Source organism: Patagioenas fasciata, chromosome 8 (assembly GCF_037038585.1).
Source record: "Patagioenas fasciata isolate bPatFas1 chromosome 8, bPatFas1.hap1, whole genome shotgun sequence".
In the NCBI taxonomy this organism is placed as follows: domain Eukaryota; kingdom Metazoa; phylum Chordata; class Aves; order Columbiformes; family Columbidae; genus Patagioenas; species Patagioenas fasciata.
Genome location: NC_092527.1, coordinates 30,805,586 through 30,833,396, shown reverse-complemented (window position 1 = coordinate 30,833,396; position 27,811 = coordinate 30,805,586). Strand labels below are relative to the sequence as shown.

Sequence of the window (27,811 nt, the reverse complement as noted above, 5' to 3'; positions counted from 1 at the left end):
TGGAAGGGTGTGAGAGAGACAGACGCATGGTCAGTATCAAAGAAGAGAGAGCATTTTGACTTAAACTTTTCACTTTCTGCATGGATTTCCTACCATCTATAAGAACTGTAGCTGGTCCCACACTGCTACATGTGCAAGCTGTGAGTAATCACCATCCCCTGCCCCTCAATGGCAGTGCCACAGGCTCCATCTTGTTCAGGATTGTAAACCACAGTCAAGACTCACTCTGTTCTCAGCTTCCTCATGCTCCTTCCTTCATCACATCAACCTCAAAAAATAGGGCAACCACCAGAGCAGCTTAGCTTTTTGGACATGGGACCATCATAAGCTCCAGCAGAACCTGACCTCAAGGAATCTGGAGTCAAGATAAAGCTGTACAGTGCCCAGGGTTCCCAGGAAACAGAATCATAAATGAAATGGCATAGAAAACTGCCAAGAAAGCTTACCAAGAGGAGAAATGGCAGGAGAGGCCAGGTGAGAGACAAAGCCCTCTTATGAATTTCAGCCAGCAGTTAAACACCTTGATAAATCATACCGTGGGAGTGAAAAAGGGAAGGGGCAACCATGTTCTCACTTCTAAAGCCTTGGAAAGTGATAATGTACTCGCATGGTTAATGGTGCAAAGAACTTCCCATGTAAAGTGGAAATGGAGTAGAGTCTGAAGCAAACAGCCAGCTATTTTCAGTCAGAGCCTGCAGGTTTTGATCCTTGTCCTTACAAGGTGAGACCACCAGCCAATGGTAGATCTCAAAGTGTACATCTCCAAAGGCATTTGTTTGGCCTGCTGGAGAAAACTGGCATCACCCTCAAATTCAATCCATGTATTAGCTTCTAAATCTCAGAGGAGTCTTCCCTGCCCAGTAGCTTTGTCACTGCCATAGAAAGTACTGAACATCCGAGCTACATTTCGGATCAACTTCAGCTGCACTTCTGTTGGGATGGCAGAGTCTGCACCATCTCAGAGAAAAATAAAGACATAAAAAACAATCAAGATAGGTATTGATCGCCCACCCATACATCTCTTCACTGACTTACAGCCCATTCAAAGCAAAAAGACTGAAGTTACCCTGAAGGTCTCCAAGTGCTGACAGAGATAGAAGCTTAAGGGAGGAATGGAGACAGCGTTAACTAAATGCTGAGCTAGACTGGTATGACCTCTGGGAGGAAAGCCACCCACTGAAGGGTTTACACAAGGAAAACACAACAAGATTAATAGAGAGAGGAAAAATATTTTATAAGACCTACATCTATAGCTGGAAAAAAAAGAAAGGACAATTTTCAAATACCAAATCTTTTATCAATTCCCTTAGGATCTTCTGAATGTGCTGAAAAGCTTATCTGTCCCTTTTCTAACTCTGTCAATTCCAACCCCATTAAAAAAAGCTACTTCTCCCTCTAAACTTTGTCTCACCTCCTTAGGCCACCAGCACTACAACAACAGTACTACCAGCAGTCTTCACGCTACACATTTAGAAGGGTTTCACCATGATTACTGCCCTTCTCCTGATCCTTAAGAGATTTGTGTGCAAATACAGTCCTTTCATGGGTTTGTCATCAGGCCCTGCTGGCAGCCAAGCTCATCCAACACAGGACTCCAGGCATGCAGCACAATCACTGAGCTATTGCACCTGAGACAGTTGCACATAAACTTTTTTAGCCCAGGCCCTCTTCCTTCCCCCTAATCAGTGATGACATCTGCTCATGCTTTCTTACATTTTCAGTGGACCTTTTTTATCTATTGGCCGGGAAACATAAAGAGATCATTCCTGACCTTCTCTTTAGTCTTTAAAGAACTAAGTAGTACTGATTCTATTTGTTTATTTAGAGAAAAAAACACAAGTTTTTCTCCAAACAATGCCTTCTCACTCAAACCAGAACTTCCTGAAAAATAATCCCCATTTTCATTAGAGCGTATTGCATTTTAGACTCTTTTAAGCAACCTAGGCAATTCCATCAGAAACCCTGATACAAAACTTGCTTGAAAAGTGTTTTTCCCAAAATTGTCTCTGTGATTTTCTTTTACCATAGAAATATCAATACAATAGATTAATACAAAAACTAAACAACTATCCCTGACCCCCGGACTTTTACTCTGCACATGGGAACACTGGAGTGTTTCAGATAATTGTCGGGAAGTCAAATCTTATAGACAGTTGCAGGTTATACCTGCACCTATGCATAGAAAGTGATACTAGCTCAGTAGTGAGTACTCAAAGACATCAATAAGAAAAGGTGTGGTACAGCTATAGAAAATGGTATATTACAGCTGTAGAGAAAGTATGGGCTCCACTACTGCACAGCTATATAACTGAACACAAGCGACACTGACCTTAATGGCAAAGTTGCTCATTGAATTAGCTCCTTTTTGGTACAGAAAATAAATTCTGATATATTCCAAGGTTTTCTCACAAATAAATGACCTGCTTTGCAAACTGTATGAGTTTTAAGCATTAAACATAAAAGAAGACAATGATACTGGGTCCTGGCTACATCACAGCAATCCTGTGAACTGAATGAAATCTTATAGATACAGAGGGCAGATTTTCTCTCAATATGCCTATTTATGCAGAATTATCCAATCTTAGTTATGAGTTAGGCATCCTTAAATAACAATTGATCAATCAAATAGAAAATTAATAAATTCAGAGTGATCACCTACTGTTTTATACATAAGAATTCTTCCTGCTCTCTCAGTAGCTATTTCTTCCTTCTTCATTACCTTTTACATTTTTCATCATGTGCTATGTTATTTATCTCTTTTGCTTGGTAACCAGGTCCTGGTCTTTTCATACCTTTTTCATGGGCGAGATTTTTCAAACATAGGATCATTCTCATTTTCTTTCTTTGCACTGCAATTCTGCAAGTTCCTTTCAGAACTGCTGCACAACATGATAGGGAATCATTGGTTTATAATGGCACCGTAATATTTTCCATATTCTTCTTTCCCCCATGCATTATGCACGTTTCCTTTGAGTCCACAGTTACATAGGTTAATCCTTCCCAAGAATCTTAGACTACAGGCCTGTTGATCAACTTAATTAGATTAGATATTCACTGGTAAATTCTTGTATGCAGATAATATAACACGTTGATAGTAATGGCTGGTATTCATCTTCCCTAAGTTTGGGTGTCAAAAAGTTAAGGGTCTTCTCTAAGCTATATTTAAGTTCCTCCTAATATTACTTAGAAGGGCATATTCAGAGACAGACCTATCTCATCCTGCAATAGGTAAAACAGAAGAAGATAAATTTCCCTTGAAGGTTCTGATGATCTTCAGTCATTTTAAAGGAACACAGACTACTGGGTTAGACTAAAAATCTACTGTTTTCATGGCAAAACTTAAAAGAAATTAGGTCCTCTCTCTGCTCCACAACATTACTTCTGATTTGTTCCAGCACAGACAGATGAGAACTCATGCACCCGTCTTTCACACAGCTATTACACCTCACCAGGTTCTTAACATTTAATTTGATATTTATTTATTCATCTCTGTCTAATATTTGAAATTCAAAAGAGTTGGCTCCTGTATTTCTGTCCAAGATTATCCAGACAGAATGATATGCATGAGACACTGCACACTCAGTGAATCTGACACATTCCATAATAGGCAGCTACATCGCATGGCTTGTGAGACTAATACATCCAGGACATATCAGCACTCCTACATACGTACTGAGCTCTGCTGGTTTTGGCTAGATTAGAGTTCATTTTCTTCATAGTAGCTAGTATGGGGCTGTGTTTTTGGATTTGTGCTGAAAACAGTGTTGGTAATACAGAGATATTTTTGCTTTTGCTGAGTAGAACTTACAGAGAGTCAAGGCCTTTGTACTTCTCACACCACCCCACCAGCAAGTACGCTGGGAATCCAAAAGAAGTGGGGAGGGTACATAGCCAGGACAGCTTACCCCAGATGAACAAAGAGATATCCCACACCATATGACATCATGCTCAGCATATAAAGCTGGGGTGAGAAGAAGAAAGGAGGTGATATTTGGGGCGATGGTGTTTGTCTTCCCAAGCAAGCATTACGTGTGATCGAGCCCTGCTTTCCTGGAGATGGCTGAACACCTGCCTGCCCATGTGAAGCAGTGAATGAATCCCTTGTTTTGCTTTACTTAATAACACACTTTCAGCTCAGAGAGGTGTGTTCTGTGAATCTGCCATGCCTGAGTGTTACTCAAGAACTACACGGACTCGATCCATGCTCATTTTCTGCAGCTGCTGAAGACAAGCTGCTGGACAGTCAGAAATCCTGCAAGCATGATGCAAAAAAAGAGTGAAAGTGACAGATAACCTATGAAAGGGAAAGTCTCCTGCCTAACACAACAGAAATCTTCAGTGTGTATATTTAACATTTTTTTAAAAGTGCAGGTATATAAATTTCAGTTCAAACACCCATTTAGCTATAAGAAAACATTACTAGGGACAGTCAAGGCACTTGAAGTATTACATATACATGTATGTTTATGTTTGTATACACAGACACTTTTTTTTAACTTGAAGCAATTAGCAGCTATTAGCTTGAGCTGCTCACTGCTAATTTGAGGCAGAGGAATGTGCATATGAGGCAGATGCCCTCACTGCAAGCACAATTTTCTAAACGGAGCAGCGTTGTTTTAACACATATGGGAACTGTGGAATCAGAAATGTCTGTAGGGCCTCATGCTAGCCATAAGGAATAGGATGTTCCACAATACCCTCAGCCACAAACATAAACCTCCAGATTTAGAGAGTTTCTCTAAAACACTCCTTGGAGAACAGCACATTTACCGATTGGAAAGCCATTGCCTCTAGTCAAATCGTGACTTACTAAGTGGTAAAAGATACACTCTCAGTGTTTTCTAGCACTGGGTCTCCCCATGATGCCAAAGGAGGCAGCAGCAGGCTTGGTTTCATAGGGGAATGAGGGCAGCTGGGCTCCCAAAGCACTTGGTCATCTCCAGAGCAGCAGACTTCCCTACCCACAGAAGGAGAAGTCTGTCAATGTTACTCAAGTGCATGTATTTTCCACACTGCAGTCCTCTCAGGTCAATTAGATCTAGTCTTCCACCTAATCCAGCACAGAATTAGCAACCTTTTCACTTTAACCCCCATTTCTAAGGAAAATTTCACAGTAAACAGAACTTTTTTATAACTTGGATGCATTCAAGAAAAATGTTCCCCTAAGAAAGTAAAATATGAGCTTAACAGCTTAACATAATCTAGTCTTGCTCAAAAAGGGAACCATATGTCTTTTCTGTACCACCTGGATCCAAGCTTCAACTCATCCCATTCCCCTTCTCCAGCATTGGTGACAAGCAGTTAATATCATCATGTCTGTAATCTCTGTGCCTCTTGAGCTTTCTATAATACAACCTGGAACCACTGCAGCCTGGCTTCCAGTTTTTGCCTAAATGGCGTATCTTCAGAAACTGTTCTTCCATACCGTACTATTCATTCTCACACTTCCACAGGTATGAAATGGAGACACACGGCCTTGTTCCATCCAGCCCATGTATTCTCAGAAAAATCTCAAAACCAAGTAGTTTCTCATTCGATTACTGTCACTTTCTCATCTCCAAACCCAACATCAACAGTTGAGAAACTTACAGCCACTTTCCACTTTGAAGTTGCCCTATAGCATATTTTTCCAATGTTTAGTATTCTACCTCCCACTGCAAATCTTTCTTTGGTCCATTAGCATTACTTGATTGTCAAATTGGTAGCAACAGCAAGTTAGAGCTTCTGTGAAACCCATGGACCCTTATGACTACTACTGATGAATAAATTTCAAAATATATAAGATTCACCATGGACAAGTGATGAGCAGATAAATCAACTGTTTCATCCCAGACAGCTTAGCCAGTCTATAGCAGGCAGATACAGGGTCCCAGCTCTTATGTCCCATGCACTTCTCCTAAGAATTCCTCCGCTCTTACACAGAATAAATACCTCACACAAGCAGAATTCACGTCACATTCATATCAAGCCAACATACCTGGAGGAAGATATATTCATCCTGAACAACAAGGGAGCTGATGTCAATGGAGCGCGAAAATGGTCCACTCCTTTTGGTCTCCAAGCACTCTTGGATCCGACAGGTCAAGTAGTGGGTGTCTGTAATAGGAGAGCATGTACGCATGAGAAATGCCCAGGTAGGAGCCTGTTCTCTGAAAATATCAGTGGCAACTCAAAAATAGGTCTCTGATAAGGGAAGTCTTAACTTTGTCTCCAACTGGACAGATGTTATTGCATGATCTACTTCCAGCCTTTAACTGCTCTCTGGATTCAGATCTCTTTCCCTTCCCCATTGTGCAGACATCCTTCAGGAGACTGGAGTTCAAACCACAAATGGAGGGTATGAAACATAAATGCATCAAAAAACTGATGATGAGACCATATGGAGCAGAAGAAGATTTCAAAGGTACCCAGGCAGAATTTACAGACTGCACTACCCTGCTGGGAATTATATCCCCACCCTCCCCTTGAAATACCCTAGCCTTGATGACTGGTTTTAATTGTGGTAGTAAGACACAAGGCAGGGGGCAGGGGAGAAAGACCAAGCCAGTACTATGCTTCTGCCTAGAGAGAAGATGAGAAGACCATCACACTAATGGGATGCCTTGTCGGTCCTTAGCCTTGCTTGAGAGAAGGTACAGAACTGAGAAAAGAATATGAAGAAGACATAAGGCAAAAGCAGACATGCAGAAAGTTGCTTGGAGTGGCACGAATAGACATGCCTGCCTCCAGCAAGTTTCCAGGGGCTATGGGGGATTAAGCGTTATTTCACTCAGGTTAAGACGATGTCATGAAACAGAACACTCAAGGCACTGTGTCGTCGGATTCATGTAATCGAAATAGGCCATCTCTGCCTTTCAACTGCTCTTCTGAAAAGGGCAAATTAGGGAGAAAAAAAAAAAAAGACTAAGATGGTGACTGCAGTGATACAAGGGTCATATCTTTTACACTGCAGCACTTCTACAGGCTTCTTGGATTCACACACTTGTTTGCTTTTCTACAAAGGGTGAGCACAGACCATCAAGGAAGAAAGCAGAGAATTTATAAGGGCTGGGGTGAGCCTGGTGCAGGGATTTTAGCTCACAACCGCACCTCTTAACAAGGATCTTGTCAAACTAAACCCGAAAGGTTAAAAGGGAAGCTTAAAAGGACAGTAACTAGCCTAGCAAAGCTGCTTAGAGGATTCTCCATACCATAAAACCTGATACTGTCCCCAGTCAGTGCCTTTCCAGTGACAGCAAAACATGGTTCTGTTGAAAGCACTGGAGGGCATGACTGAAATCCTCTGACACTCAGCTAACCATCATCCCAGATTTAAAGACAAGATTCTGAAACTGACATTTTCCCCTTCCATGGCTTTGTCCCACCAACGGACTCCTAATGCAAAAAGAATGCTAGTCAGAGGCACTGGTAACAAGAATAATCATTCTTTAGAAAATAATCTAATCACAAATTACAACTAAGCTTTAATCTATTAAAGGTTTGTGCCCAGTCACATGACCGAAGGTCCATGTTTAAAGGCTACAGACGTGATTCTGGGTTGAGGCACTGTGAATTGCAGGTTAATAAGGGCTACATGGCTGGTTCAGAGCAGTTGCATAGGTCTGGCACAGTAGTGAAAATGTAGTCCCACCGATGATGCTAAAGCAGCAGAAACTGATGTTGTTGCCAGCTTGGAGTATCTGGAGGTAATTAAAGTGGATGGTGAAAAATATCTGGCCTAGAGACAGTGCCAAATAAGTGGAGTAACAGAGTTGTGCTTTCTCCTCACATAAAATACCAGCAGCAGCAGAGAGGTTGGACTTTCAGCTGGGATAAATTAAGGGTCTTCATCATCTGACATACACACACATGGTCCAGAGCTGCTATTTATCTCCTCAACATGGAATCTAAGACACCTTTGCAGTGTATAAAAGCAAATCCTCAGAAAAAGAGAGGGTCTTATATATTGCCATGCTATCCAAATTGCACAGCAGCCTTGACTTGTTCTTTGAAGTAGCACTAAAATTAGGCAAAACAAGGAGGAGAGGTCATAAACCATATTTTTAGAAGCTCATTCCCTCCGGTGCATTCTCCCACACAGTTGCCTGGATATACTTATCCCTCCGAAAATGGGATAATTTGCTGCTGCTGAGTGACAGAATGGGAAGAGGAATAAAAACCTGTCACAAATAAATGCAAATAAATCACAAGTGTTGACATGACAACTAGCTTCCTGTCTATTGGGAAATGTGTCATTTTCAGTGTGCTACACCAGCAATCAAATATTCTCAAAGAAAGGCACCTAATTTATATTCACAGGAAGTCAGTGGTGGAAAAGGAGGGGTATCTTACTACTAATTTTCTGTGTAGTCTCTTGTTTATTTATTTTTGTATATTCTACAACATAAGACCTACGAAAGAAAACACAGACAGAAAAATTATTGTCAAACCTGTCTACCTTTGGACACAAAACCAAGTTCAAGTCTTGTGTTGCTTCCTGCTGCCCCACCAAAAAAAAAAAAAATTCCTTTTAAACATATTAAAAAATTAGGTGAAAATATGACAGCGTGCAGTTTGCATTTGTGTATGACTAGAAGCAAGAAACAACCCCAAGTTCCTGGTCAACCTTCTTGAGGAGTATGAGCTTCATGAGCTCTGGTCCCATTCATACAGGGCCCCTCAACAAAAATGCCAATTTAAAGAGAAGGGGTCATGCTCTCTTCCAAGCTGTTATCTCCCTCTTCTCTGAAGGGAATTAACTTTTCAGCCTTGTTTGCACAGCCACAAAGGAGAATGGTTGCCCCAAGGGGCAGGTGGCATGTGCCTAAGTTATGCCTTTAAAGCCTTACCTACTCTTCATGGGGAGATGCCCGCATTAAGGGAAGTTGGCTTCTCTCCAGGGATTATTTCCCATTTATATATCATCCCATATAACACCACGATTAGGGAGTTTGGGTTCTTCTTATTATGTTACACTGCAAAAGGAGTTGAAAAGAGCTCCTATTTCCAAGACAGCCTCAAAAACTTCCCATGCTTTTAACCCAACATCCAACTACTTTCTCAGCCCATCTGTGAATGAGGCAATATAGACATCAAGCAGCCTGAAGGATTTGCTGCAGCTCAAATCCCAGCATTCATACCTCCGCACATACCCTTCCCACCAATTTATCTCACTTAGGATGAGGGAATGGCTTTCTCAGATGTGCAGCCACTTTCTAGTTGAGGAGTTCGAAACACCTCCCCATTGCCAATTAACATAGTCTCTCATCTTCAGAATTTAGACTGTATTTTTACCCTTCTTAGAAGTGATAAAGCTGAAGCAATTGCTTGAAATTTGCAGTGATAAACTGGTGCAATAAGCCACTAAGTCTTTTCTTTGCCCACCAGTCATGATGGCTTTGGCAGGCAGCAGGAGCACAAGAGGCTCTCTCTGGTGGGTAATGCTCAAAGATGTGGGTCCCCGAAGGGAGATGCTGAAATAGTCAAACCTGTCACTGTGCTGAAGGCTGTAAAGGGCAAACCCATGTGCAAGTTACTGTGGCTTACAGAGGCACAGGACAGCAAGGCCAGCTCCTCTCCTCCCTGGCAGCTAAAAGCAGGCAGGGCTGGCCAGCATGGCAAATGTGGAGAAGGGCAGCTGGTGGAAACAAGTTGAATTGGCAGATTGGCTCAGCTGAAGTCAGGTCCTGGTGCCAGGCAAGACTTAAAATCATAAACTGCCAGTGAAGGTTATCACAGGGCAGTGAAAACAGCTAGCTGTCATTAACAATTCTTTTCCCCAAAGGAAAAGAGGGTCTAGGAATGTTGATAGGACTGTAAATTATTCCCCAGGAATAAGTTACCTTGTTTTATCTTTATGGTTAGGTTTTTATCCTCCTTTTCCCTTTAATTAAAATACCGTTTATTGCATCGTATCTGTGAGTGAGGAGAAAATTATCTCACTGAACACCAGAAAGTTTAGTATATATTTCCCAGGGGTGTGGGTGGGTGCTTGCGTCAGTGTATTCGTAATAGTTCCCTTGCATCCAACCCTGCCCTTGCCACTGTCTATTACACACAGGCAGAAGGTACAGTGCCCAAGGCTCCTATATGTTTTTATAATTTAAAAATGCAAGCCTAGATTATTATTCTGCTACAATAGCTCTGCCAAGACGTAAAAAAAAAAAAAAAAAAAAGAAAAAGAAAAAAAAGAAAAAAGTTAAAACCTTCATCAGCTACAGTCGACAGGAACAGCTTGAGATCAGGTACTGGAATTAGCAGCCTCTTGCAAATATTTAAAGAGACAAAACAGTGAGGCAGATGTTTTTTCAGACACGCTACCATTCTTTATGTCTTAATGACTGGACAGACAGAACCCATGGGGCAAGACATCTTGGAGGACAGACAGAGCAGTGAACAGGATTTCTGCCTCCCAGCTCCATGAGTTTATTGATAGCCCTGGCTCATTTATCAATGAATGAGACTCTAGCATTACACACTGCCTGTTCCCAGCCACAGAACATATATGAGGCTCTACTGTCTGAATTGGTATTAGATATGTTCTTGAGTCCCATTACTGTTAAAAAAAACAATCAACCAACCAACAAAACAGAAAAAAAAATCATCAAGTTGAAGAGTCAAATCCTAAATACCATTTCAGCACAGGCAAATACCCCCCTAGAAGAACCATGTCCTTTCAAAGTGGCCAGGGACACTGAAGGCAAGGATTCTTGTCCCTGAATCGAACTGAGCAGTGGTAATACTCAAATCTATGTCTGTTAATGCATCAGATAAGTGACTGAGCCACCAGACTGACCTAAGTGGCTTTAAAAATGCCTCCTCCTCCTCCTCACTACTGAGGAAAACTTTCATCAGAAACTTTCTGATCAAGAGAAAATAACTGCAGGGACCCATTTTCCAGCAGGTGTAAGTGCCTCAGCCATTTCACTGAGAGCATGAAGGCCCTTTTTGGTTACAAAGCCAACTAGGAGAAAAGTTCAGCTTCCCATTCCTAAGTACACAGAGCTGTACCATTTCACACCAGGTGAGGCTATAGCTTTGAGGCAATTGATGTTTTGTAACACAAACTAGTATCGTTTTAAGTCTCAACAACTGTAATTGGAGCAACACAGTTCTTTTGTGCTATGCTTGGCTGGGAGAGGAGTCATTTTGGTGCTGTTCCCCAGCAGGACGTGCCAGCAGGGCCAGCACAGCCCACTGGGTCTCGCTTCTGTCTGCTGGGATGATGGCCTGCAATGGCCATGTTTTGTTGACACTACTGGTTTAAGTCTGACTTTCAGTGAAACCCTCAATACCATCAACTGCCAATTTCAAAGCGCTGAATTTATACATTAGAACAAAAACAAACAGTAAACCCCCAAGCAAACAAGACCTGAAGGCCTGCAGACTGGGGAGACATCTTTCAAACGAAGCATCTATATCCTTGACACATCCAACATTCAAATAGCTGGGTGAGCAAGTTTAAACTTAGTTTGAATCCAGACTCCATCAGCAGTTTGTTTGCTTACTTACTCAGGATTTTTATTTGCTTTTGGCCACTTCTCCCAGCATCCCTGGAACAGCACACACAGCAGCAAAGGCACTGAAGAAGCTTCCCTACCTTGCCCACCCACCTGCTGGCCTGTTTTGCTTTTTCCACATATTCAACAAACTGCTGTCACCCTTGAGCTTTTATTGCCTGCTAATTTATTCATCTGCCATCACTAAATAGCAGTGGGAGGCCAATGAGTGATTTTAGAAGATCCACAGCCTCAGAGAAGTCACCCTGATAGACAGGAACTTGTTCACACAGCATCTGGCCTACGCAGCGCCTGACTACAACAGAGAAAAGTTTGCAACCAGCAAAATCAGGCCTTTTCCTCTGAGAAATCCGCTACTACCTCAGTCCTATGCTGCTTTTCTACACCGTCCTTGTAGCATAAAAGGGACACATGTCCCATTGCTGCATAGCACTGAGCTGGAATAAAGCTGGCTCCACCTTAGGAGCTGTAGCTCCTGTGTGAAACACCTAAAACACTGGAGAGAGCGGCAAAAAAAGTCAACTTCTAATACTTATTGTCTTCTTTGCTGGAGGTTAACTACATACAAATCCATTCTACTGCAAATGTGGTTAGAATCATTTCAGTGAGGAGTTAAGAATTCTTTTATATTTCTTACTTCAGATCCAGGCACTTTTTCATGACCTGTAATGCTTTGGTATGGAGCACCTATTCATATATCATAAGCAAAACTGAAAAACCCCTTCACTATGAAACAGAGGGTACCTGGGGCATAGAGACCTGAGAAGTCATCTGACTGTAGTCAATTTCTCAGGTTCCCAGGCACAACCCAGCTGTTCCAAACACCTGGAAATACACAGAGGCTGTACTGCACAGTGCTAGTAGCCCAGAGAAATATGTGATAGTGAAACAGCTAAATAGGAAACACAGTAGATGGCTTCTTAGCCCAACAGATTTTTCTTCTGCCCAGTCTCTCCACACACAGAAGCCTTGTAGCCTCTGAATTTCCCACCTTGGGCTAAGGATAAGAGTATGCCTCCCATCAAACTCCACAGCCCACATCTTTCCTATCAATTCAAATGTAAAACGAGAAACAAAATGAGTAACATGAATTTCCATTCCCACTCCATTTGTGATTCAGAGACCACTTTTCAGCATTGGCTGCAGGTACTCACGTCCATCAGCTGTCCGTGCTTCCATGTGCACGAGGTCGGGTTCTTTATCCAAACCAGTCACTGACCTGGTGAGGGGAGAGAGAGAGAGAAGGCAGCCAGTTAGATAAAAGGCTGAAATCAGAGAGAGGGCTAGGGAAAGCAAAACCAGTTCAGGTCTACCTTGTGACACCTGGTATGTGGGTCTCCACCTCTTACCAACTTGTCTCCTTTGTGTTTCTACACAGCTGGCTCTCAGGGGCCACATACTCACCTTTAAGACAGAAATCATCCCAGGTACTGGTGAGTGAACCTGCTTTTGTCTTCAAGATCAAGACTACAATGATCATTCTTGTGATGGCAAAGCAAGCTGTTTCCAAAACCCAGTAAAACCAGAGCTCTGCTTTAATGCTGAAGGGAAGATGAGGGCACAGCAGTCTCATGCTTATAGACAGCAAATTTAAAGGGGGTTTTACTTAGCTGATCCGTGACATGAGAGACTGAGTTTCCTGATCTGCCTCTGGTTTGCTGGCCAATCTTGCTATCACTTACCTTAGTTTGCCCATCTTCAAAATAAAAAATACGACACACATTTGCATGGTGAAGTTCTGATTTAAAAAGAAAAAAAAAAAGCAAGCAAGAAAATATGCATTATTCACCCCATGATCGCATACCATGGTCCTGGATAATAATGAAACAAGGCATGATAAGTTTCTTTAATCATACCAGTTGAAACCCAAGTAAATCAAGGCAAATATTCCTGTGAATTGTTATTTTACTCCTAAAATATTTCACAAGGTACATTGCAAAGATAGTTTTCCTCCTGGCAGAGGGAAAAGTCAAGCCCAGAACAGAAATGTTATTATTAGTGTCCTGGCAGATAAGAATCACTGTGAGATGAACATTTAGTCCTAGCAATGGCTGGCAGGGAAAAAAAAAAAATCCCTAGATGTCCACGTGATTTATGGAGCTGCTTCTCCTGAGTGAAACAAAGGGTTAGATTAAAAAGAGACAATGACAAAAATCAGTTTCTAATTTGGTGGAAGCTGAATTTGATACAGTAGACTGTAAATAATAGATTCCCTCCGAGCAGGCCAACGTTCACAATTCCCTAATATTCTGAAACACTTTTATCACAATCTTTTGCTGCTTTCATCCTCAAGGCATCAACAGCTAAAACATCTCCCACATCCCCCCGCAAAAAAACCCAAAACCAGAAACAGAACAAAATACAGATGCTCTGATCTCACAAAAACCGCAGTGAATGAAGCAATGGCTAGAATGTTTGTGCCAGAGTTCAGCTAAGATCAGGCAGTGCTGCAAATGCCAAAACAACTACATTATGACCCAACGTGTAGGTAACTGAAGCTGGCGCTGCTCGTTGACTGGGGCACCGCATCGGTAGTGGGTCCACTCACAAAACATTGTGAATTGTGGCTAAAAAAACCCAACACAACAAAACAAAGCTGCACAGGCAGGGCTTTCATCATTCTGCTCCCAGTGAGAAACAATCTGCTCCTTAATCGCTACCATCAGTTCCAGGGTGATTCCACAAGCGAAAAAAAGTGCTGTTTGTTATCGGTAAGGATGCCAGAACAGGTCTGAGTCCCTGTGACCGTATAACTATCGGGGTCAAATCTTCCAAGTATCTGGACACAGTTAGAAGTGACAGTAGGACAAACAGAAATTCCTTAAAATGTCAGTGAAAAACATGATGGTGTGCAGCAACATTATTTCCCATTACATATAGAAACAACACACATCCTTCTAGTTTATAGCAGAAGTTTTCCGCATTTGTCCCATAAGTAGCCCTAAATGCTGTCATTTCAGCTGTTCTGCAATCACAACCTTTGCGTATGACATGCCAAGAGAGATGGAGGAAACAGTTATTTCAGTACTTTTTACTTTTAAGTGCAGGTTAGGAATACATGAGGGGCCTGCCCCACAGCCCTTCCCAAGGCTTCCTATTTAAATCCAGCTTCACCCTGGAGCCCGCACTCTCCAGGCTTCCTTCTAGAAGGCAGATACCAGCCTTCTCCCAGAGCCATCTGCTGTGTCCTGTCACCAGCTGTGTCATCTGGGTCCCTCCCCTCAAGATGGAGGGCGCACTGTCCCTCCCCCCCAGCAGTGGGGCAAACCTACTCCTGGCCCAGGTAATAAGAAACATCAGCCTCCCACAGCACTATTCATTTTAAAAGGGACTACAATTAGAAGAACCTAAGTATTATCAAACAAAATCCAAAATACTCATTACCATTGTGCATTTGCATACACAAGCTTTGTAGATCTGCTCATAATGTCTATTAAGTGAGCACCAGATGACTCGTCTCCCGAAACATGTCATACTAGCTTGAAGTTTTTTCCCAGTGCCATCTACTTGTTTCCTTATTAGTTTTGACAACGAAAACAAAATGACCCCAGCATACAGCACCTCCCAGTACTTCTCTGCTCGCCAAACACCCTACTTGAAGTGGAAAAGCCCACAAAGCAATCTCCTGCAACCCAAAAGTAAGATGAGCTCCTGCTATCTGCAGGCAGATAACAAGCCTGTAAAGTAATGTATCGGTCATTCTTCCTTTTCCCAAACCAAGTAGCTCTCTTCTATCAAAAACTCTGATTGCAGAAACAAATCCCCAATCAATGCTGTTTCTTTGTGCCTCACCTCACGTCTGTTCCCACTGGCAAAGAACACAGCTTTGCTTTGCAGTGCTCTGGCTCCTAAATACCGGTATTTTCAGTAAATGGTCTTTCATAATTTATCTGAAGAAGCTTTACATAAAGAATGCAAAGAAGTCAGGCAGTGGAAAAAGCAAGATGTGAATGCAGGTCTAGCTGCAAAAAGGCACGCAGAGACTGTAAATCTATTCCTTTATCTCATGTAGTAATTTCTCTGGTCTTGAGAACTCACTACAACAACTTCTCAGGTCTGCCAATACAGGAACAGAAACAAAACAAGAGACATCTTCACAGCCTTATATTTTCTCATACATTATCTCTCTGAAGAACATTTGGAGGATGCACTGCTCAAACTTATTTGAGCAACTGAGGACAGATCTCAGCATCCCCTGACTTATCCTTTCCCAGGCACGTTCTCTACAACCAAGTGGAACCCACAGAGTGGGTTGGCTGAGAAGGGGTTTCATGGCTCTCTGGTTGATAAACAGCTCTATTTCAGAGGCTTACAAAGACATGAGTATTTACCAACATTCAGAAGTCTAAGCTTAGCTTGAAAACAGATTTCTTGCCACATGGTCCCACCTCAGGTGCCATGCACAGCTCAGCTCTGTGTTTTGTATGTGCACAAGCTCCAGACAGTAAAAATTAAACCAAGGTCCACAACATGCACCCGGGTGGGCTGCTGCCCTGGATGGCCATAGGGAGGAAAAAAGGGTTCTCTTGCCGTGAGAAACCATGCTAAATCAACATACTCTAGCATCTCTATTGATTTATCACCATTCAGATGAGAAAATGCTGAGAGGATGTAGGCAGAAGTGACAGGAAAGGTCATTTTTCCATGCTGACGCATTCCCTGACTGCTGCAAAGGCCATTTTTGAAATTCGGACCCTGCAGCCAGTATTGCAGCTGGCACAGGATCACTGGCCAATTAAGAATTCAGACTATCTCTGAATTCCATTAAGAGGGAAGCAATGGTTAGTTTTTCCCCCAGCCTTCTACTGCTGCTTTTCCTTTTTTGTTCTCATGGTAGCTCTTGTTTTTCCCAAGATCTTTCCTCCCTTCTTTTCAGGAGAGGATTGTGTGGTCTTGAAAGTTGAAGGATGGATAGGACCCTGGCAAGATCCCTACTTCTGTCTTGCAGGAAGAATGTTGTGCTTGAATGCACATTTACTAGGCTACTCTACTAATATTTCATCTCTGACTGTGAGGGAGAGCAAGTGAGAAGGACAAGGAAAACAAAGTATTCTGCACTGTAAGTAGCTACTCCTGAATTGTTTCCATAGAAGATACTATGTAGTTCAAAATGAAAAATGCTAGCATATGCAAAGAAAGGAGAAGAGGAAAGATACAGGCTCTCTGGGTTATGTGCCCACTGCACACTTCAGCTCACTGTTCCTACCAACTCTACTGCCTTTCCATGGAATAAACCATTTTTACTTTTTTTTTTTTTTTCCCCTACCCATTTTGCAGGCATCAGGCATTCAATGACGAAAGACAGTGCTGAGATTTAGCTGCTCTAGCATCTTAGATCAAGAATGCTGAGCAATTCAGGCTGCCTGTTGTTGTACCTTGCTCCCTAAACCATCAACAGAGAAGAAGAGGTGCTCTGTTCTTCCATCTCCTGGACCCATTAGCTTGTGGGGTGAAGGTGGATATCACTGGACATCAGCAACATTTGTGTCAAGGATTTATGACAAGGTAAAAAATCAGGTCACAGATCAGCCTTTCAAATTTGGTCTGGAATGTGCTGGATTGAGCTTTTTGCCAGGGTTGTGCCCGGTTTCTGACCAGTCAACTTTAAAACAAAATCAAAACTTTTACAATGGGTTGAGACTTTCCCAAGATGCTGACTTAGAACTAATTTTTGCAGGTTGGGATGTCAGATTGAAGGCAATTGTCACTGCTCATGTAAAGAGATGGGAGGAAACAGATGGAGACGTACTTAGCAGGATGTTGTGCAGTAGATAAGGGTTAGAAATGGGAAGGAACAAGGCATAATTATTGTGCTGTAATATGTAAACGGGGAAAAACACATTCTCTTGCTGCAGGCAACTGCAGTCAAATCTGTGGATGTTGCCAATTAGTCTGCTGGAATTTCAATTGTATTCTGCCCCAGAAGTGAATAAACACTTCTGTGTGGTACCAGGCAAGCAATGCATGGAACTAACTCATCCAAGCAACAAAAGGGCCATGTCCACATGGGCAAATGGGACCAGAAACTGATCTATAAAGTTTGTGACAATTCCTTCTCAACTGATCTGGGCCTTTTCACATAGCACCATTGCTACATTATACCTACATTTCCAATATGGTCCAAGAGCCAACAGTCTACCTTCATCATCTGACATGGCATCACATTCACCTAGGTGTCAATAACTGCAGTTACCTTCAGGTCACCAGAGGGATTCTGTGTTTTGATCTGTTATTTACTGCAGTCAAGCCTAAAACTAAGTCCATCAGCTGTTAACTCTTCACATGTAAGAGCCAATGTGCACACATGCTATGTACACCCCAGACCGACAACACGCCATAAACTACCCTAGTTAAGAACAGATACAAATATTGAACTGTTGGGGTAAAGGATGTATTTATTAAACACATAAATACAATAATATTTTCTGTGGCTGAACAGGGGGAGACGCTGCTGGATGGGGGAGGATGTGATGAAGTTTCTGAAGAGTTATAGACAAAATCTCCTTGCAGAGCATATTTCAAATGAAATGGAAAAAAAGCTGGGCAGGAAGCTACAATAAGAAAGTGTCTTAGCCAGGTCCCTGGAGCTTCCTACATCTTTTTGAGTGCTAATTTCCATGATGCTACAATTCTGGACGTGGGCAGAAGTAATTGTTGTGAGACTTCACTTGCAAGATAAGGCAAAAAAATTGCCAAGTGTTTATTCTCAGCTAACTTCTTTTCAGCAGAGCCAATCCTTTTTAAAACATCCCAGTGAATTTTAAGGAGGTGTCCTGCCTGGTATCTCAAAAGAAACAAAACTCTTGTGTTCACAGCCTCTGCGTGTGTTTCCATATGCATACACGTGTGCCTGCCTACCTGCATCTCGACCCCACCACCTGCTGAATGTCTGAACCAATCAATCACTTGTAAACTCAGTGGATTACAGGTCCTAGAAGTACAAAGTTGGTATATACAGTTGTTTCACAGATATAGCAGGATGGGAAGAGGAAAGAGGTGCAAATCCATCTTTCCCTGAGGGAAAAGCTGACATTTAGGGTCAACCATGTCACCAATCACTAGAGAATCCACACAAGACAACAGGCTCTGCTGCACATAGAAACTTTTTTTCCTCTTCCTGGTACATAGAAGATGACTCATCATATCACAGAAATTAACAGCAATGGGAAAGAAATGCCACTGAACCCAAGAAAACCTTTAAAGAATATTTATCAACAGAACAAAACTGCTTTTGATTCATGTTTTGGTTTTGCCTGCATGCAAATACTAAAAACTAAGTAAGTACAAATAATTCTGTGTCTAGTTCTCATCCAGTTAATAGGTCTTAATCCTTTAAAGTCCTCTGGCATTTCTTCCCCAACCATTACTATAAATCCCAATAAATACAACTGAATTTTTGTGAAATAAACTGAAAAATGTGTGTGGGTAAAAGGCTGAAGTTCCTGAGGGTCCTGTCAATGTTTGAAAAGGCCAGCGGCACAGGCAGGGCATGTGCTGGAAGTGGCATCTTAATTTCCCAGCCTGAAATAACTTCTCATGGGGACTGAGACTCATGCAGGGATCAGATCTGTCAGCTGCGTCAAGTCAGCACTCGAAGCGGGTGTGCTACCAGGTGCAGTCACAGTCCTGCTGCTTACTTACGAACTAAATAAGCTTCTCCCAGGCAGCCTGCTGCTCCTGACTCATCAGGGTACAGCCGATCTGGGATCTATAGAAGCAGCCCTGAGGGCTTATCCTAATTGAGTAAGAAGCCCTTTTTTTTTTTTTTTTCCATGTCCTAGCAGCACCAGCACTGGAATATGGTGGAAGTAATGAAGCATTGGCTCATCAACTTCAGATGTTATTGTCTTGAAGACATCTCAAAGCTTCAGTGCATGATATACCAACAGCTCTCTGCCCTATGTGCATCCAACAGACACAATGATGCTTTGAGGAAGGCATTTCAAGAGAGGAGATTTACCTGGGATTAGAGGTCTGCAATCTTAATGGTGGACAAGTTTGAAACATATTCCAACAGAAGGGTTTGATTCTGTTTTGCCTTCTGGAGGAAGGGACATTTTTTGCAGGACTGCTATTTTATTTTGTTTTCCTTTTCCTTTGAGGAAAGAAGAATAAAAGTATATATATTTTTTAAAACAAAAAATTACATATTTTTAGCTTTTTTCTAATTCTCATACTTTTCTTTGTCCACTATCCCTTTTTTATGGAATAGGAGAGGAAAAAACAGAAATATTGGAGAAGTAGAAACCTAAACTGCAGAAATTTTTGCGTACAACAGTAATTTTTGTGATCAAAATCTAAGCCAAATTACTGAGGGTAAAGGGGGCAAGGGGAATCCCCTCCAGATAAATAGTTCCTTCTACTTAACCAAAAATCTTTGTTTCCCTATGGAAAATTTGGGAGTAGAATAGTTTGTGGGAGTTGAGGCTGATAAAGTGTAGGGGTTTTTTCAGCTTTTTGGAAAAAAATAAATAAATCAAGCAAATGTCATTTCTACCAGCTGTGATTTGTGCGGATCTGTGAAACCCAAGCACAGAGCTTTTGTTTCTCTTCCAAGATTGGTCACTGACATATTGACTTTCATCTCTTTCCCTGCATTTGGTTTAATATTAGTTTAGTACCTACTATATTATGAAGCCTAGTTAATTAATGTTTACCCAGTGCTTGGCTATCCTCTTTTGAAAGTCACGTAGATGAATAATTGCTATATCTTATTGCTTCGGTTTTTCAGGAACCATGAATCAGCCCTGTTTCCGATCACTTTGGAAAAGTAAAGTACTTGCTCAGAGACACCATCAGCTCAGCCCAGGACTTCACTGGAGTTTGCTTCCCTCTCTGGAAGGAAACATTTAGAAGACTCATAACATTCCTTTGAGTTTGTTAAGATCTTTTCCCCAACATCTCCCAGCAACATGACCCGTTCAAGTAATGTTTTACACCAAACAAGGATTCTCAGTTTACTATGTGTTTAATTGCCCTTATGTGTTAGAACATTTTCTGACTGAAATTATGACACACCTGAAACGCTAAGGCTCAGTGATTCAACTATTAACAGAGTCCTAGGCAAAATATAGTGCCTCTGAAAAGCTTCAGACTGAAAGCATTGTTCAATAAATGAATGCAGCAGATGATGAATAAAAATAAAACTTAAATTGTCCAAAGAGGGGATGCCAGTATGAAACTTGGCACAGGCAAAATGTACAGGATATGCTGATGAGCCCTGTATGCCTATGGGCATTGTACATTGTATTAATTAAGGAAGGATGAATCTCCACATTCCCCGTTGCAGAATATTGTGAAGAATCACCCTGGGATAACATCTAACATTTTGGAAATACATTTGTCGGTCAGTTTATGCATTTTGGAGAAAGTCAATGTGAAAAACTAGATTTCTGTCACAAGCCTTTTGTGACAGTTGTTTCTCTTCATTTCAGATGCTAACCTGAATAGAATGAAATGGCTTATTTTGTTCTTTAACTTTTAACCGTCAGCCAGGAAAGGATCAGAGAGATGAAAGTAGAAGAAGGGGAAGGAGTAGAAAGACAGAGGAGAATAAACTACTCTGTTCTGGACCATCAAGCATAAATGCACCAATGTGTCTTCTTGCCCCCCCGCCAAAAAAAGTGTACTCAATTAGCCACTGAGAGTGAGATGCTCATTTGTCCCAACATCCACAAGAGGAAAAGACAAACAAGCAGGAAACAAAAAGGATTCTGGCAGCAGACAGATATGCAAAACAAGCTCTGTCTGTAGAAATGGCAAGTCTGCGTGGCTATGATGGGTAAAAGCAACAGTGACAGGAGGTCTGCAGATCACCATGTGTCTGATGACATGAAAGGTTTGCATTCAAAAAACAAACATCCTCACAGAATGGAAAGGAGATGAATAAAATGGCCAGAGCCACTTGCAGGTCTCTCCATCAGTGGAAGAGTGACACTGCAGCAGGATTGACCAGAGAAACCACAGAGCTTTTGTGGGTTCCTTTGCTTCAAGTCAGATGGACGCACCAACTGCACGGAGAGAAGGCTGCCCAGAGGCTGAGCACCACAAGCAGTCCCAGCTCTTCACAATGGCAGAGTCCCACAGCATCACCCTTTTCAAGTAAGCAAGCTCAGGGCAGAGTGCTGCAACAGGGGTTTGTGCTGCCCATATGTCAAGAAGTAAAGATGTATGGTCAAGCTGTAGATGAATCAAGAGCTTCTCTTTGTTAGGTTCTTAATCTGTTGTTATAGATGAGCAATAAAAGGAAATAAAAGTACAAGGCCAAATGAAAAGTAATACTCTGCTGTTTTTGAGCCTCAAGGCAAATTCTGAAGTGTCAGTGGACTGTTCAAATCTAATGATTTGTAGAAATAATAAAAAAATATAAAATAAAATAAAAAAATTCTAGAGAAACTACAGCAGATCCAGAAATGGCTTTAGGGAGCCACTATTTCAGATTTCCCCTAAAATCAATATTATAATGGAGCATGTCTCCTTCCCTCAAAGATTTTCAATCAAAATCTGAAAATTCAAAATATTGTGAGCAAACCCTGAGAATCTTTCTGTAACCTTTGGCCAAAAACCTGACAGAATTTTGTTTGTTTTTCTTATTTTTTTTTCCAATAGAAACAGGATTTTGTCCTATGGGAGAAAACCCAGATCTACAGCAGTCAGCTCTGAAGTGTACAGGTACTGATTATTAATAGTACTTCCTCAGTCTTCGTGGCAGTCACAGGTTGGTATGTTTCTCCCACTTAAACTTAGCTGCAGAACTCCTGGTATTTCACTAAACATGTGAAAATGTGCCTACATCCCATTTTCATTGCCTTCTGTCCAGTGGAGGACAATTATCTGCAAGATAATTACAGAGCTATGGTAGCCACCGCTATCTCCTATTCCAGTTAGCTCACTCCAAATACGCAAGTAAAACAGCCTCACTTACTGGCTTCTCATCCTCGTTCTGTATATGATCAGCAAGAGACAAGTTACTGAATCAACATTATTTAAAAGAACCTGTAGTGCAGCTAATAAGATACTCCTTCCCACTCAGGTTCTGATGTAGCTTCATGCTCACTATGCTTAACAATAGCAAATTAAACTCTTCTCATTCTATAGAGGAGGCTCAGGGGAATGCCTGGGAACGAAAGGATGGGAGTTTCAATTTCTTCTCTTGCCGAGAATGAATTCTGCCTCATATAACCACTGATGAATTGTCGTTTTAAGAGAGTTTGTTAATTTTCAACAGGCAGAAGGCATAAAGAGGGACCTTCTTATCTTTAATGCATGTTATTGAGTGACACAAATGGCTCACGTTTAAATGAATGCAGAAACATCTTGTCTGGTTTGCCATGATAAGACTGTTCTTTCTGCAGAGCACAGGTTCAGCTCCTTCTGTTAAATGAAACAACTGTTTTTGTTCAACTTAATGGCAGACAAACTTACAAAGGCTCAGAGGCTGAAGTCTGTTCAGGAAAATGAACTAGAATTTATCTGGTCCTTTTCTGATTCTTCTTGAGAAAATCTACCCAAAGAGCTTTGAGGTACGACTGAAAATTGAGTTTCAAGCAAAAACGGTCCCTGATAATATTGATGTACTTAGTGAGGATAAATTCCCTACCTGATTGCAACTTTCTCCAATGCAAGAATGCTTCCAGCCCCAGCTGCTGTAAAGAAACAAGAGCTGTAAGAACCCACACAAAGGTGCATCTCTGGAAATCTAAGTGTGCCATCTGGGATGAGGTCTGGGGCAGCAGCCAGGCTCGGCTCCCTGAGGTCAGCAGGTGTTTTGCCACTGAATGAAATGGCTGGAAAATTATGTCCACAATCAGAGGATGTGAAAATGTCATTCCTCAACTTCTCAGAAAAGTGGCGAGTTAAAACAAGTCCCAAAGATTTCTCTGCAAGTCATCTAAGAGCAAGAAGGGTTCTCTCCCACAATGAAAATTTGCCCATTTGCGCAGAAACAGAGATTAGTATGCTACAGAACAAACGCCAAAACTTCAGGCAAATACCACACACACAGAAATAAAAAAAGTGGGAGAATATTCCTTACTAACCAGACAGCACAAAATATGATACTACCATCAGCCTGGCAGCCTAGCTTTTCATTAGCTTTGCCAAGCTATGACAGTATGGGAAATCCCCATATGCCTCAGAGATGTAATATTAAATATATTAATTAGAGGGCTGGCTTTCATCACTGCTTCCTACAAAGTATTACAAAGAATTACTCTGGGACTGTTACTGACAGGTTGAAATTAATTTGTGTTCGAGTTCACGTGCAATAGGAGAGACAGGATGAAGTCGGCCCAGGCAGGCTGCATTGGTCTGCGGTACAGCATTTAAGCTTCCAACACTGGTCTGTGAAACACTGCGATGAAGGCTGGAGTTCTTACCCCTGTTGCATGAGAAAGGAAACAGGTCCTTCCCCCATGCACTGTCCAGATAGACATGGCATTCAGATCCAGTCCAGGGATCAATCTTAATTGAGAGAAACTGGTGAAGTTGGTGAAGGGTTTAGAGTGGAAGCCATATAAAGAGCAGCTAAAGTCACTTGGTTTCTTCAGCCTGGAGAAGAGGAGACTAAGAGACCTCATCATGGTCTACAGCTTCCTCACAAGGGGAGGAGGAGGGGCAGGCGCTGATCTCTTTGGTGACCAGTGATAGGACCTGAAGGAACAGCAGGAAAACGTGCCAGGGGAGGTTTAGGTTGGACATTAGGAAAAGGTTCTTCACCCAGAGAGTGCTGGAGCACTGGAACAGGCTCCCCAGGGAGGTGTCACGGCCCCAAGCCTGACAGTGTTCAAGAAGAGACTGGACAACGCCCTCAGAGACATGGTGTGAACTTTTGGGTTGTCCTATGCAGGGACAGGAGTTGGACTCAATGATTCTTGTGGGTCCCTTTCAACTCAGGACATTCTATGATTCTATGAAATATTCAACAAATTCCTACTTAGATCTTTCTTGCTAGTGGTTTATCTGGTTTACTCCAGTCTTAGACACTTAGTCACAAGAGAATGAGGGGGATTACAAAGTGAGCCAAGATTAGCCAGGGCAGAAATGAGAGAAGTGACTGGCCCCCAGGACATAAGGAAACCTGACAGATGAGAGACCAAAGCAAATGGTTTTTTTGATGGCTGAAAGCCCTAACTGCAGTACAATATGTGACATTTAGTGGTAAGCGTTAACTTTAAAAAACAGTGAACAGAAATGTTTCAACCCGTATTGTTCCAGTCTTTAAAATAATTTTAAAAATCACTGCCAGCCACAGTACATTAAAGTCATACATATGGCTAACATCACAAATTGTACTAAAATCACATATTCTAAAACTAGATAGGATTTATGTAGGGACGTCCACACTTACATTAGTGGGTAATCCCTCCTTCTGCAAGAAAAAGGAGGTTAGAAAGAAAAGTTCACAAAAGGCAACTTTTTCCAAAATTGCCCTCCCATAGGGTATATTCAATGGGTCAATGAAAGAACTTGTTCTGGCTGTGATATTAACCAGAATTTCAGAGGTGGTATAAGAAATGTGAGTTTTCTGTCATTGGCTCTTTTCTTCTGGTTCATTTATTATGTAGTTCACTGGTTTTAAAGGAGAATTTCAAGCACGTTAAATTACTACCCTTCATGATCACACATACTCCTTGTAGCCAGTATGCTTTTCTTTTGTCTTCCTAATAGAACTTTGAACCCAGGGAACCTAATAGCTTGGCATTCGCAGGACTCTCTAAAAAAGTCAAATGCTTATTTTCCTGGGAAAACAGGCAGTAAGGAGAGGAGCATCACGCAACTTCAAAGTCAAGCAATGAACATCCTTTAGGAGTTCTTCCAACACATCAGCTACTATTTAGAGCTTAAATTCATAGGACAGAGACTAGTTGTATCAAATTTCCTTTATAGTATGAAGCCATTAGTCAGCATAAAGTGTAAAAATACACCAGAAACCCAAATATCTTCGCTTTTAGTCCCAAGTAAACTAGAAAATATTCTGTATTACTCCTCCGGTATTATAATAGGGGGTTTTGCCACCTTCTACAAAGATGTTTTCCCAGATCCAACCATTTGTGCCAAACTCTGATAAAGCAGTTCAAAAAAAAACCAAAAAACAAAACCTAAACAAAAAGCAAGCAAACCAACCCTCTCCCCGCAAAAAAAACCAAAACAACCCAATCATCCAACCGCAACAAACACACACACACAAAACAATAAAAAAAACGAACAACATGGACTGTGCTCAAAAATGGGAATGGTAGGCTGAACCTTGGACTAACTATAGGCACAAACAGAACAGGTGAGCTCTATGCAGCCTCTATAACACCGTGCTACAGGGTTTCCCAGAGACAGAAAGTGAAGGATATTCCTTTTCTTAGGGTCATTTAGGATTCTTCACTCTTAGATATCCTTGAAATCTATCACAGCATCCCTGGAAGAACACTTAGCAATCTATAGTTGAAAAACAGGATAGCATTTAAGTTTAGGAAAAAAACATGATCATGGACAGAAGCAAAATATAAATATCACAAAGGTTTCTCAAACTTTGTTGATCAGTCTTGTATGCTACTGATCACATTTATTAAGAAGTATGATAATCTTACTGAACGTCTAATTTGGATATTGTGGACTAATATCTGGTCTGCATCACAACAGGGCAAAATGGAAATAGATGCCTCTATGTTGACTTTATCCAGACACTTTGTTTCAGACTGCACTCTTTCCCTACTTTAATTTTAAAAGCTCATATATTGCAATATGTGGTTTTATTCTAATTTAAAAATCACTTCAAAAAACATTTTAAAAATCCCAACCATTTCAGGATCTTCCTTTGTTTAATTCTGAGACAAATATTTGGATAATGTTGACATGAATTCTAAAATATCTTTAATGACTTGAAACTTTTTCAACAAAAATAAACACTATTTCAAGCCAATAAAAAGTATCCAACTCTATATTCAGATTCTATTTCTATCTCTGCCACTGAGTTACCATGTAATCACAAGCTAGTCAGCTATGACCTAATGTTTGGAAACATAAAATATCTATACTGCCAATTGCATTAATTGTAGGCACACAAAATGAAAAGAAAATCCCTAACCTCACAGTTTCCCCACCTGCAGAAAATGAAATTGGTTTTATTATCACCATGGTGTTGTGATCTTTGATTAAGTAATGTGACCTTGCAAGGAAATCTTTCAATATATGCCAAGACCTTTTAAGAAGGTCTCATCTCTTCCGCACTCTTATTACAGAGCTTGAGGCTAGAATCTGAAAATTTTGTCTTCAGCCTAATACAGTTCATGGTTGTGGTGGCCTGAGTAACGCATTCCAGATTTATGTCAGCATTACCCTCTGGGACAAAAACTTTTCCCGCGTCTTCTCACCCACAGGGCACAGGAAGCAAGTCCCTTGACACAGGCAAATGAGTTATTAGCCTTCACTAATAGGTCCCTGTTCAGTTCTTCATGTGCAAACTATGTGAATAGCCACTGGGTATATGCCTCGATGATGCTATCTATAGGTGGTACTAGCCATGGCTGCTAAACTGGAATTATTCCTTTTATCCACAGCTCCATGTACAGTATGGTTTCAATTCTGAAAAATTCTAGTGCAGGATTACTTAACAGTCAATTTGACTTTTACAAGACTATGTTTTCTTAACACTAAACTTGGCTGTAAAAAATCAGGCACTGTTTCCCCAGCACCATCCAATGACACCATCTGGTAGTTAATGATTAGTGGGATTTACAGGAGAGACAGGCACATATTTGACTAACCATTTCATTGCTGGCAAACCAGTCAAAGTAAAAGTAACAAAGTTGCATCCGAAGGTCACTTATGGAACTGCTGCTGAAACAGCCTGTGTGGACCCAAATGGGCACCGAGATTAGGAAATATCAGTGCTGTCACAGAGATAAGGAAATAAAAACAGATGCAAACCTCTGTCCAACTTCAGATCCAAACCCAGATCACAACCACTTGAAACACTGAGGTAAATCCCTTAACTCATTACTCTCAGATATTCAAACCAGACTGTGCTATAGTCTTCACGAAACGCAAGCTGCAAATAAGTAGAAATACACTGGCTACATGTTGTCACTGTTCCTATCCAAAATGATGCCAAAAAGGACCAAAAACCTTGCCCTCCAGAGACAGAATTGGATGGCTTATGTCTCAAAGATCTGTGGCAGAGAAGTTGTAACTCCAAAGCTTCATCTAAGTGGATCCACAGCCTATTCCTTTCTCCCAGTTGTTAATCCTTGGAGTTAAAAGCAATTGTGGCTGGCATTCATGAATATCAAACCAACCAGAAATCTGGTTTGTTATCACAG

At 41.4% G+C, this 27,811-nt stretch overlaps 1 protein-coding gene across 1 annotated transcript in view; it reads right to left on the bottom strand.

Annotated features, from left to right (window-relative positions):
• The window catches only part of SORCS3 (sortilin related VPS10 domain containing receptor 3), a 293,201-nt gene that overhangs the window by 80,207 nt on the left and 185,183 nt on the right, over positions 1–27,811 (bottom strand). The window contains exons 6-7 of the mRNA XM_065843270.2: positions 12,653–12,717; positions 5,978–6,096 (exon numbers count right to left, since the gene is read on the bottom strand). Coding sequence (XP_065699342.1) covers positions 5,978–6,096; positions 12,653–12,717 — 184 coding nt within the window. The remainder of the gene's footprint in view (positions 1–5,977; positions 6,097–12,652; positions 12,718–27,811) is intronic.